At 39.5% G+C, this 13922-nt stretch overlaps 1 protein-coding gene across 4 annotated transcripts in view; it reads right to left on the reverse strand.

Annotated features, from left to right (window-relative positions):
• IQCK (IQ motif containing K) overlaps positions 1-13922 on the reverse strand; it is a 53563-nt gene that overhangs the window by 9870 nt on the left and 29771 nt on the right. Inside the window, exon 9 of one of the 4 annotated variants that reach the window (XM_085237715.1) lies at positions 3169-3852. The exons of 1 other annotated variant lie outside the window; for it this stretch is intronic. In XM_085237715.1, the coding sequence (XP_085093841.1) occupies positions 3812-3852 (41 nt within the window). In that variant the 3' untranslated portion in view covers positions 3169-3811. 2 more of the 4 variants (XM_085237719.1, XM_085237717.1) reach the window with 2 other exon arrangements.

Raw genomic sequence — 13922 nt, forward strand, 5'->3', positions numbered from 1 at the left:
AGTCCAACCACAACCTAACCATACTACCCTATCTCTAACAACTCTACATTAAATCATGTCCCTGAGCACAAAGCTTGTGTAAGTCATGGAAGAAATCGATGTTGGATCACAACAGAGCTAGGTGGTATCCACATTTTACCATGTTTACCCTCCAGTCAATTAGACCGTTGTCAGACTTATATGGAAAAAGCAGCAGAACTGCAAACACCTTCTCTAACTGTGACGTTACAAAGGCCTAAGTGGGACTGTGCTTGGCCAAGCTGAATTTAAGAAACCATGGGGTTATTCACAAGGGAACCCAATCCCGTTTTTATTCTGCTTGCTTATTTTGCAAGTTCACATATGTGAGATCACTGAAAATGCCATCACTGTGATCTGAATTTTACACTTTCTCAGCACATATGCTAAGTGACAACAAAAGGTCCGCTGACTTTTCCCCTGCAGAAACGCAGAGCAACCCTAGCTTTCCTTGCCTTCACAGTGTTTCTGAAAATGAGACCATTATGAACAGAGCATGAATTTGCACAAATTGTCGCAGCCCTGCAGAAGTCAGAATTACTCCAGTTCTTACTGAAGATGCAATTTATTTTATCCATAGTTTTTTGCCTATCAGAAGAGCTTTTTATGTAACCATTCAGGAACACAAATGTGGACAAAAACGTTTTAGCTAAATTTGCAAATCCCATCTGCTTGAACAAAACTGTGGTCACTTACATTGGGACAGAATTTGCTCCTGATGTAACCTCTCTTTGATTTATAACACCTCACACGTCAAAGTAAAACTGTCACGCTAACCTTTCTAAATCAGTACTGCACAAGTTAGTTCATGAGCTCCGTGTTTTGTGAGTGTGGTGAAAAAAACATAATTGAAATGCTGAATCACTTTGTGTATGTTCTGAGGCTTCCAGTTTGCTACCCACTTTAATAAAACATTAAATACTCAGCTTTCCAAAACATGCACATAAATCAGAATGTAGACATCCACGCTTCCACAGCAGATGCTCTTCTACTCAACACAAAAGCAAAAATCCTCCATCAAGCCAAAAAGGTATATTTTTTTTCTGTGTATGTCATTTTTTGTTCTAACAAAGCTTCAGCACTCAGATACTTGCACACAGTTCTCAGTGCTGTCTGTGGGAATGGGGCATGCGTAGCTGAGGGCAGAGGGTGTCAGAAGTCACTGGATTGTTAAAAATGAAAGCAGCTCTTTGAGTTTCTTGCTTTGAAGAATTTTCAATTAAAAGTCAGTGATGAGTCATACAATTCACCTAGTGCATAAATATATTTTTGTCATTAGGAACAACAAGCAGGGTCAGTAATGAATAGTTTTTCTATGTCTCAGTGGAAAGAAGAATGTTATCCATGTGATTGCAAAGGGTCTGCCAAATGGGAAAAATGAGTCAAACAAAGAGCACAGGGTTGCTTGCTGGAGTAAACAGTTCTAAATGAACAAAAGCTCTACATAAAAGTGAAATTTCCCAACTCCTAATGAAAGCTGTTTTCAAAGCTCTGTATTCGTTCAGAATGCTGTAATACAGATTAACATAATGTTTGCCTTCTCTTGATAAAAGAGTGGTTTCTCAGTATACTGTGATTCCAGCTGTCATATTTTATTCTTAATATTTTAATATTTTACAAATATTTTACATTACAAACTTTAAATTATAAAGATAAAAATCTATTTACTTACAAGATGGATTGTCTATACTGTGTGCTTTTCACATTAAGCACATTAGTTGGGAAGATTCATAAATAGTTACGTTGAAGCCAAAGAAGGACATGCAAGCCAAAAAAATCCTGACTTTCACACACAGTTTCAGGAGTGCCTAGTTACCTTTCTGAAGTATGAAGCTGTAAACCAGCAAACCAAAACTTTGGTATATTCCCAGAATATTGGGCTGCAGCACTCTGTTGGGCTCATTTAAGGTGCTCAAAGTGCTGCCAACATGGAAGATCTTTGCTAGTAGAAAACATAAAGGAAAGGTGATATATGATGATGAAGAAGCACAGTCAATGCCTAGGAAACCCCAGATATGAGCACGGTGGCCAGATATCTGATTATTTGATATTTCTTGATGTAATGAGGCTGTTCTTTGTAAATATTTCATAAAAAATGCAAGAAGTTCCAAAAGCCCAGGGCTCACACATGCTGTCCAACATTAGGACAAGCCCGTCTTTTAAAAGGTAGCTTCTAGGTTTTAGTTAGGAGCTTCCATTTCTTATCATAACCTGTGTTACTTAAGCATAACAATTTTGAATCACATCATGTTAACCAGGGAGCACAGGTTGTCACCATGAATTTGGATTTCAGAGAGTTATTTAAATAGCTTTTGACATATACTTGCTTCCTATGCTGACAGAAAAGTAAGATGTCCTTAGGATTCTGATAGGCTGGAAGGATGGGGAACAAAGTCTGCCTGCCTAAGTCTTTTCACTAGAAATTTCCATTGGAAATATGCTTCAGGCTGTGACACCTCAAACTAACTTGCTTTAATATTTTTAAAGGCCTAAGGAAGATGATTCGTTGGCAGGTTAGCATAACTCCCACGGAGCTTAGAACTATTTACATGAGCTGATAATCCAACACATTTTTTCAGGCAACACCTATCTAAAAGCAGTGAATAGTATAAATGCTGATAGGAAGAACAAACTTACCACCATTGCTCCTTACATGCTGAATTTTAACCTCTGAAGTCTTATGAGTCCTGCCATTCTTTCAATAGGAGCAAGAGGAAGACCCATTTCCATTTTCAATAGCCTTAAAAATGTTAAAGCTGAACAGCACTGTTCCTATTTTATCCCTCTCCCTCCTTATGCTAACAGATTACCACCGTTGCACAAATGCGATTCTGCTGCAGCGGAGGCCAGCCCTTCTAGAGAGATTTCCTACATGCTGGGGAAAGGCATATGGACATAACTGGGCAGAACGAGCTGCCTGAGGATGCCAGGTAGGCTGGGGCGACTGCGACAACACACTGCTGCCAGTTGGGGTAGTGTCAAGAGAACCTTTTGACGGGAGGTTGGACTCAGCTCCCAGAAAAAGGACAAACCCCTTAACTCCCAAGTTGTTCGGGTAACAGAATGCGTAAAAAAATTCTACAGGGAATGCCTAATCACGAATTATACATTCATAGGAAGTGTAAGTGAGATTTAAATAGAAGCGAAACATAAGGTATTATCACAGTATTTTATTTTGTTCTAAAACATCAACACCTGCTTCAAGTCCTAAGGCACAGAGCAGCTGAGGCCCTTAGGCATTATGGCCATGTAAGTTTATAAAAAACAAAAACCCAAACAAGGAAAAGGAGAGAACTTTTCAGGTGCTTTTCTGCAATCACTTTTCAGGATGTGAAATGAACAGTCCAAATGTCCATTCTGTAACACAGATAATCATCCCCACATCTTACTGTGATATTTAGAACAGTCTCATAGTTTGTTTAAGATTTACTGGTAGTGCTCATTATTTAAAACTGACAAATAGTGTAGGGATCTCACCTATTTCTGATATATGGTTTCTATCTGTACAGGACATATGTTTTCTACTGCCAGAGTAGATAAGGTTGTTATCAGCAGTGCACTCACATTACTGATTTTAACAATTCCTATTTCAAACTGCAGCCACATGCATGTCCTAAATCACAGGATGCTACAACAATTAACACCAGTGGACACTGCACTTGATTTCTTTGCAAGTGAGGTGAGGGTCTCGGAGCAGAGCTGTTAACTAGGCCATGTTTTTGACTCGCAGCTCCCACTACAATAATTTGGTTGTCTGCCACATGCCTTGGAAATGCAGCTTGTCCTACATAGTTTATGGTACAGATGTTGCAATGTTGAAGGCACAGATGATGGCTAAAAGAAGCACAGAGTTTGAATGCATTTAAAGTTTCAGTCAACTCCTGGGAGTGGAGTATTCAGTAATGTGCAACTACACATTGAAGGATTGCCTGCCTAGGACTTTGTGCTTTTCACGTATACATTAAGTACAAACATCCTTCCCATCTATTTTAGATAACAGGCAATTTTCCCTCATCTTAATGCACAAATAAACCAGAATTCTGTAAAATCTGGTTGTTTCAACTTAACAGTGAACAGCGTATGACCTACTTTATGCTACATACTACTGCAAAATACAACTGGTTTGTGACAGAAGCTTATGAAAGGTTTATACACCCACACTGTTTAAATCATAAGAACAATGAGAATTACATTTGGTAATTTAAACAATTGAAAACAGTAATGAAAAAAGACTCAAACAATTAGAAGATGAAAATCCATTAAAGAAAATATATTGGAATAACTTATTAGCAAGGGCTTAGGGTAAAAAATATATATATAGAAATCAGTTTCACCCTCGCCTCCCAGTGAAATGCCAAAGAAGCCTGAATGTGAAACTGGAGCTGCCAACAATCTTTCTGAAATAAGACCTGAGTTTCAAAGAGACAGCTCTTTATGAAAAATGTATATAATTTTAGCCTCTCACTATTGGAAGTCAACATGCAGGCAACTGTGAGTGAACCTTTCACTTCAGAAAATGCTCAGTCACTTGTAATAGGGAAGTGAAGAAAAGATATATTAAAAACAACAACAACAAACAACAACAACAAAAAGAAGCAAAACTAAACTGAAACATTGTGCCCATAGACATGCCTGCTTCCCACAAATCTGAAATGCAACTCCCAGATCACTCATGTAACGACGCTTTTGTAAGAGGGACATAAAACAGAGACAGGACAAACCCAATTCTCCAAAGCACCCACAGAGGCTGACACCACAAGGACATTTGCTGTAGCCCCACATATTGCAGCAGAGGGCAGGTGGTGCCTGAGCAGCCCCTGCTTTGGGCCCAGGGCCTCCCTGAAGTGCCAGGCATACACAGCCACACCGGCTGCATTCAATGCCTGGAGAACAAACTACTTCAGGGAATTTGTTTATCCACTTACGTTCAGACTAGAGAAGCATGAGACTCCCAACTAGCAAAAGGCAGCAATGGAGATGAGAAAAAGGACTGGAAGATCTCTAGCAGTATTTGTGTAATGCACCACACTTCCTAATATTTTTACCAAAACTTGAAGCATTCATTTCAAAATATCTACATGACATTTTTACAATTCAAGGTTTACAAAGAGGAAAGCACTGACTGACATCTATTAAACTGCATGAACAGCTGAGATGAACACCTGAGTCTGGGAGAGCACAAAGCATGCAGAATTCCTCTGCTGGGGACTGCATTGCCTATGCCTGCCCAGCCATCAAGCAGGGAGAGGCAGCCACAAAAACACACCCAGACAAGGAGGAAGATCCTACACTGAGAGAAAAGTCCATAATGAAGGCAACCAGCACATCTTCAGCAAGAGCTGATTGCTGCAGCTCTTCCAGGTAAGTAGCTGAGATGCAAAAAACAGATGGAAGTTGGCTGGAAGCGGGGCTCCCCAAAAAGCATTTGGGGAATTACGGCAGAAGGCACTTTGGGCAGAGCTGGAAAGCCAGGTGTGATGGGAGCTTCATCAGCGCTGCACTGACAGCCAGAACCCCTCTTATTTCTGACATCTTTACTAACAGGTAAGTTCTGTAAAGCCATCAAATGTAAACACTCACATAAACTAAAAGAAATAACAAGGTACATAAAAAACAAACAAACAAAAAAAAAAAACAAAGAGACAGTTATGTTGAAAAAGATGTCCAATACCTAAGGGAAGTTAGGGGCAAGTAGCTTGTGTGTTCTGCAGTTTGTCCTTCATTAATCTGTAAGTCCCATTTTAGGACTGCACAAATGGCTCATGGTCTTTCTTTTCTTTTCCTGCCTCCCAATTTTATTCTTCTCAACCAAATTAGTCTCAAGTCTAGTTTTGCTGCAGAAATATTTGGAGGTTTTACTTCTTATTTGATAGCAGCCTTTCCTTTGGGGTTTTAACACATCCCATAGTTAGCGTAGAGATATAAATTTGTTTTCATATGGCTGAATTAAAAAAACAACAGAATTTTCAATACAAATGTTCTCATTTTTTCACTATTATCTTGTAAAGGTTAAAAGAAAAAATATTGCAAAGCCTATGAAGAATTTCTCCCCTCCTTAAAAACAGAAAAACAAAATGCATTTCTATAATCTCAGAACAATCAGCAAATAGCAACTGTCTTCTTTTCCGCCACAGTCATTATTACACTACAATCATTATTAAAAATTGCTCAGTGATGGGTAAAAGTACAACTTTGGTGCTGGAAGATTTCTTCGGCCTTGTTCTGCTGGTAACTGCTGCGCCTGTGTAAGCACAGTTCAGAAGATCGCATAGTTTGTAGCTTATCTAAATTGCCATCTTTATTTTTTTTTTCCCCTCAAACACGCCCAATGCAGTTTCAGAAATTAAAGTGACTGTCATCTTTGTAACTTTTCAAAGACGTTTGAGTTCAGGGTGTGGACCAATAAGGCAGAATCTACTTCATGAGCCTTATGACTTTTATCGCTACATTCTCAGCTGTTCGTGCCAAGATTAAACTTTCAGAAACATCTCAAGCATCTCGAATTAGACTTGGTGAAAAACACCACGTACTCAGCCACAGGCACTGCTTTGTTCTTGGATCTCCTTCCACTATTAAAAAAGAAATTTCAATGTCTTTTGCGCCACTGATAACTTATAGATCTACTTTTAAACTGAATGCAACTACACACCTGGTTCCACTGAAAATCATTCTGAACATAGCACTTTCGTTTGGGAAAGAACCAATGGAATGCCTATAAATACAGTGATTTTTTTTTTTTTTTAGTACTAAAATTGTTCTAGTTGCACAGTGACAGCAAGAAGCCTTTCAATTCATGCATCACAGTTGGAACCAAAATCATCAGAAGATGAACCTGCAACATTTCAGATATTAACGGATATTTTCATATACTTTAAAAGTGTGGAACCATGGAATATGGGGAAGTCTCCGCTTACAAGAACTTCATAATGAGATCAATTAAAGAATTAGAGGTATAATTAAGGGAAGGCTGATTAAATCACAAAAAAAGAAAAAAAAAATTGGTGCAACCATGCTTAAACATGACTACACTTCAACCTCCCTTGATCAAAGTGGAAAAAAATAAGGAAAAAGTAACCCGAGATGTAGAAATAATGAATTCCTTACATTTTACCGAGCTGAATTTTCGTAAGCAAACTACAGAGGTGCCATTTTTAAGAGATCCATTATCTACTCAGACTTTGTCTTCTGCTAATCCAACACTACCACTTATGGTGCATTTAAATACACATAGCTTTAAAGCCTAGTGTAATACGCGCCTCTCGGGAGCAAAAAGTTTACTCCTCCTGGTATTTTGTTTGGGAAACTGCTCACTCTGCAAACATGCGTGCAATTGTAACTTCATTTATAGACTCATTAGTAAGTATCTGCTGGAGTCCATGACTATATTCACATGCTTGTTTATGTAATGAGTTCCAAGAAGTTTCATCAGGCAGAACTTTCCCTTCCCGGCACTGAATTTAATGTTTTTCCCTTCCTCCATTCTGTTTCATTGTAACATTGTTATTTATTGTGATACAATCGCGATACAGCCATCCTTCTCAAGAATGCAGACAAGACTTCCCCTCCGCAGCTTAACTTCGTAAACCTACTCAGTTTTCAAATCCTTCTTCATAATTCAGATGGAGACAGATCACAGCTGCAGGACTGACCACATTTCCTTACTTCTTGACAGCATGCATCTGTTCCTGCTTTAGCACAGCAGTGCTCCTAAAATAAGCAGCCTATCCTCTCCTTTATCTATCTGCTGCCTCATTCATGTTTTCAAGGATTTTCCAGTAAATTAACACCTACGTTCTGAGTTCATCCAGCATGTTGCTGGTTGCACTCACCCAAGGCAAAAGATTCTTTCTTTTAAAGAACTATTCGTAAAAGCTCCCACCACAGGTGAGTAATAACTTCTACTGCCAAAGGAGAAATACAGCTTGAAAATCAAATGGCATGTAAAGGAATATTCCATCCTGTGTCTCAAAATCAACCCTCCCCATCTGAAGATCACTTTATTTCTCAGCCTGGTTTAATTATGTTTTCCATACGCAGTGTTCAGTCGCTGTAACTTGCAAAGCTAAGGCTATGGTGGCCTATAAGAACAGGTAGCTAACAAAGTCAATAAGAAGAAAAAAAAAAAAGAGAGAAGCCTCAAGCTCATTTGCTATTCATTCATAACTTCCAGAGGTTGCTTTTTATTAGTAGCGCAGGGGCTGCTCTGAAAGTGATGCCTCCTATTTCATCACACTGGCCCATGATGTCAGAGGCAAATGTTGGTGGGATAGCAGCAGAGGCTGAACCTTCCCAGCAATAAAATTTGTTGCTGTGTGACAGATGGCAGCAGAGGGGCTCTGACAGAACGGTGTCGGACATGGAAGTGGAGATGAAGCAAAAGGGTGTCACTGAATTCCTCCATGCAGAAAAAATGGCTCTCACTGACATTCACTGATGCTTGCTGAATATTTATGGAGACCAACCAGTGGGTGGGTGAGGCACAGTGAGGGGTGGGTGCTGCATTTCTGCAGTGGTGACAGCAACAGCGGTTCACCTCCACTGGTGCAGATCTGGATGAGCCCAGCATGCAGCTCTTGTTCACTGCTGGTGAAAATGCACAGCTAGTGGTGGTGACTGTATTCAAAAATGGTGTTTTGTAGCCAAGAATGTGCTCTTTCAAATGGTGTTACTGTGCTCTTTGTATCTGTTGTCATTTCCAGGGAAATAAGCAGGAGGCATTACTTTTGGAGTGACCTACATATCCTATGTTGACTGTAATAATTTTTAAAACTTCTGTAAATATTCTAGAACTAATTTATGCCATCAACTATGCTAAACCAATGGATCTATACAGGGAAGAATTCTAATTCTCTCTGCAAGTCTAAAGCTGTGCACCACTAAACTGAGTCCTGACTGTTACGCATTTCATTTCTACATTTTCAGTCTGTGAGTAGAAACTGATAAAAGTAATTTACACTTGATATATAGATCATTTTATGGAATGTAGTTTTACAGCAATGGAGCAAACAGTGCTGTAGCATTACGACCTTAGATAAGGCTGAAATATAACTTTTTCTTTGCGCTCAAAAAGGAATTTGTCAGCCACACGTGTTTAAAAGAGATCAACAGTTCTGTGGGATGCTCTTTTTGCCCCAATTTCTTTTCTTCACTATTTTCATGCAAAGTTTTCACATGCTATATCCCAAAACTAGTAATAAATAGTACATAACATACAATGGTAGGAGAGTGAAAAATTTGCAAAATGAGAAAAAAAAGAGATGCTTTTAAATGTGTTTTGAAGTAGGGGGAGAGTCAGCGGTTTACATGAGGTTACTTTATACCCTGGCCTAGCACACCAAGCAGACATACCACATAGGGTATAGTTTCACATGACCCTGTAGGCACAGCACAGAGTAGCTGATCTAAAAAGTGAGCTGCCATCTCAAGTGGGTGGCTTTGCTCCCCTCATTACTGGGGCACCAGTTCCCTTGCACTGGACCTAAGGGCTGTGTCATACTGGGCTTATCCAGCAGAAAAGAAACGTGGAGGGCCACAGCACAGAACTGAGAGCAGTCCTTGGGCAGATCGGCCAGCTGGAGCAGCTCACTACAAAACCCTCAGCACAAGAGCCAAGGAAAGGAGAGGTTGGTAGAAACCTCAGCCAAGGAAGCACAAGAACTACCTTTTTGATGGGAAAGTTGTTGGGCACCTCAGCTGCCCAGAGCAGATCACAATTTGGCCCCTACTTAAAAACAAACAAACAAAAATACTCAAAAGCTGTTTTGTTCTGCCTATGTTCTTATAAAAATTAAGACTTCACAATTTGTTTCAATTATGATGGATGTGTTTACACACATTCTGAAAAGAGGAAAATTAGTTAAGAATGCCTTTAAACTTGTTAATTACAATACAGCCACATTTCTAACTTCCCTTTGGCATCACTTTTCAGCATCACACTGCTTTCAGCACCAATATAATAAACATTTGCCTGAAACATAGCCATGAAAAAAGGTATAGGTAGCATTGTGCTGTGAGCTGCACCACAGCAGAATGTGACTGCTAGCTTGCATTTTGGCTGATATTTTTGCAGGGAGGTATGCTGATCCTTCTAGTAGTGTCAACAGAATCACATTACTGCTCGAGTCAGCATTTTCTAAAAGCTATCTGGCAGCTCACCATTCGTCCCCTACAGTTAGATTCAACACTATTTACAGCATCCAATAAACAGGGTTCGAGTCATCTACAAATTTAAGAGAGATTTCATTGTTATTCTTGATGTAGCTAACTTTGTAACACAATGATCTAACAATTTTAAAATGTTTTTCTTTTGATCTTAATGGTTTATTTGTGACATCTGAGCTTCCAGTAATAGCAAACGCTTTGTCCTGCTTGATGCAGGGAGCTCAGTGGTTTAATTAGAGGGGAGATTTCAGTTAAACCAAATGCGTAGAAAGATGAGCTTAAGAAGCAGTTGTGTTACGCTATTAATTACTGCATAAGTGCTCATATTTCCCTTTGGTGCAGTCAGTTGGGTGAGACCACACCATGGACAAAGGCAGTGGAAACCAACTTTGTTGACTTTACAATGAAACGAGGTTTAAGAACATTAATAAACAGCAGAGTAGTAATAGCAGAAATACAAGCAGCTGGAGCACCAACATAATTAATTATGGCATCACAGCTGAGATTGATAATGAAAACCCCTGGACAGTAACTTCTTAAAGTGGTACAGCTGTTTCCAAACAGCCATCTGTCTGTGCCCCAAGGCTAATTTACATAATGGATACTCTCATAGTAATTTAGCAGGGCTCAGTCAAATAATTACAGAAACAAGTTGATAATGTTGAAAGCTAATGTGATATAAGCAATATAAACTTGCACTGGTCAAAGAAAAAAATTGAAAAGGAACAATTTTACAACATACTTTGGAGTGATGGAACAGCTTTGTCCTACCATCCTAAAATAATTAATTTGATGATAGGAAATCTCTATGAGGATGATTAAAAGGAAGTTGTTTTTTCACTGGGAAACAATTGGTAAAGAAGGCAAGGGAACTCTTATCACTATGTGATCCTCCAAAACAACGTAAGTGTAGTTTACAGAAAAATTTCTTCAGAGATGGGAGTTTTTGGTATGAATTCAACAGCTGAATGGCACAGTCCCTCCCCACCTTGGTCCTGACTTTTCTTGCTGACATTATTTTCAGAATGGTTTCATCTTGTCCCCTGGAAGCATACTTCAAACTTCAACTTCTAAAACTTTCTATGCATGAAGATTGTAAGCTGTGATCAGACATCTAATATCATTTACACTCTTTCTCAAAGCATTGCTGGAAATATACTGTGGAAACACTTTCCAAGTTTGTTTCCCAAAACTAAGTGAGAGACCTATTTAACTGTAAATCTGACTGGTACCACAGACTAAGGGACATTTGAAAAAGCCCTTGATGTAAATGCAAACAAACTGAAGATTTGAATCAAAACACAAATTCAAACTGGAATTATTTAAAATGAATGAGTAAGCCTGCTAGATCAACCTCTATCATCACCTTCAGTAATGCAATTTCTGAACAATTAGCACAGACAGAATTAGACATAGATTACAGAGAAGAAAATGCAGCTTTTACTTTTTATATCCACTATTTTCTGATCTTCAGAACATTTACTTATACTTAGGTTGTTTTTTTTTTTGTAACCTAAACTTTTAGCGGACCACAGTAAAGGGGCCATACAATCCCACAAAGACTTGAAGAAAAACTTGATCACTGCAAAAATTGACTTTACACATAGTCAGATCTGCTAGAAGACAAGAAAATACTCAATGTTCTAAACATTTAATAGTGAAGTGAGGCTTTGAAAGTCCTGCGTATAGCACAATGCAGATACAGAAATGTTTGCCAGCTTGTAGCACCTTACATTATCATAGGCTGCTCCGAAAGTAACACCTCCTACTTATTTCCGTGGGGAAAAAACACCCGAGTAAAATAACACTATCTGATGGAGCAAATTCTTGGCTATGAAGTACAATTTTTTCAATGCTCTACCTGTGCATTTTCACCAGCAAAGAACAAGAGCTACATGCAATTCATAACAATATGCACCAGCAGAAGTGCCCCACTGTCACTGTCATCACTGCTGAAATGCAGCACCCACCCCTCACTGTGCCAGCACCCACTGTTTGGTCCCCATAAACATTCACAAGTGTTAATGAATGTCAATGGGTGCCATTTTTTCCACATGGAGAAATTCAGTGGCACATCTTTGCTTTATCTGCACTTCCACATCGGATGCTGCTCTGCTGGAGCGTCCCTCTACTGCCATCTGTCACAGAGCAACAAAATGTAATGGAGTGTTGGTGGGAAGGTTCAGCCTCTACAGCCATCCCACTAACATCTGCCTCTGACATTGTGGGCCAGTGTAATGAAATAGGAGGCTTTATTTTTCAGAGCAACCCTCATATATTGCTATAACAGCAAGGCACCTGAGGAGGCTGTGATACATCAAGGTTTTGAAAACAACATCTTTTGAAAAAATGATTATTTATGACAACTCTGATTTTAACTTCTTTTTTTCTTTTTGCATGTTTTCTTGCATGCACATTCTCTTGGCTAACACTTAATTTAAAAAATGCTCCTGGTGAGGCTTCTGCCAGCTGACATTATGCCTTCTCAGCTGAAATACAATGTGCTTTCATTGCAGTCCTTGCTGCTTGTGTGGGTATGAGGCACCACTTTTGGGGCTGCCATTCAGTGCTGTCTGTTAGGTATGGGCCTGCCTTTCCATACCTTAATATCCGCTCAAAGAAATCTGGTCCTACTTCATTGGCAGCAGCACTGCTATCAATGCAGGTCAGTCATTCCCATGCTAAGAACTGTGAATGCTGGAAGCTAATGTTGGATGGATGTCATCCTCTGTGCACAGAACACCAACTTACTCTGCAATCAGAATTGGATGAGTAGGTTTCTCCACTCCATACTTTCCAGTGGATGGAGTTTTCAGTACACACACTCCAAATCATTCAATATCCCAACAAAAGCAGACTTCAGACATTTTATTAAGCAGCATTATGGAGCTGAAACTAGCCTCCAGCTCACGTTTTCCCTGGAGATCATGAAGAACAGCTGCCTGGGCAGAAAAAATACCACCAAGAAGGAACTGCTCTCCTTGCTCTTGCAAGTTTGCAAACCACAGAACAATCTGTCCTGTGGCTACCACCACCATCCCCATCTGTCATTACAGGGAGAGCAGCAGGACTGGAAACAGACCTCCCTCTGTGTGAGGCTCTGCGCAGTGCAGGTGAGCCAGGAGGTTACCCAGCCCCTGGGGTGGCAGCTGCAGGACCAGAACTTAACTGCACAGCTTCACCTGAGAGCGGGTTCAAATATTGCTCCACACAACAGATGAGAAACTGTGTTACAAAAGCACCATGTATTAAGACATTTACTGGAAAGATCTGTACTATAACTACTCAACCTTCTGTCCATTAGAAATATAGTCCAATTATCCAGTTTTGATTGCAGAATTAGTTGGTGCTCTGCACTGCACTTCAACAAACTCAACAGCTCACAGCATAACAGCAACATTACCCTGAGAGGATCCCTTCAAAACTGGTGCTACTCAACAGATGAGCAGGTATAAATCGGAAATCACTGAACAGATGTTGAAGGAATCAGAAGCTTGTCAATGGAGATGTCTGTTATCAGTCAGTAAGTGCTACATATTTTCTTTGTGTTTCCTACTATTACATAAACGTAGCCCCTCTGGAATTGCCAGCATTTCACATCAGAAAATCCAAGCATTGGCTTAAAATATTATTATTAACCCACATGCCAACTACATTTATTTTGTGTGAAGGAAAAGAAGCCATTAAAATATGGAAAGCTAAAAACAATGGGCTATTTTGTAATTCCAATTGTTACAACAATT

The sequence above is a fragment of the Meleagris gallopavo genome, chromosome 16 (genome assembly GCF_905368555.1).
Source record: "Meleagris gallopavo chromosome 16, MGAL_WU_HG_1.1, whole genome shotgun sequence".
In the NCBI taxonomy this organism is placed as follows: Eukaryota; Metazoa; Chordata; class Aves; order Galliformes; family Phasianidae; genus Meleagris; species Meleagris gallopavo.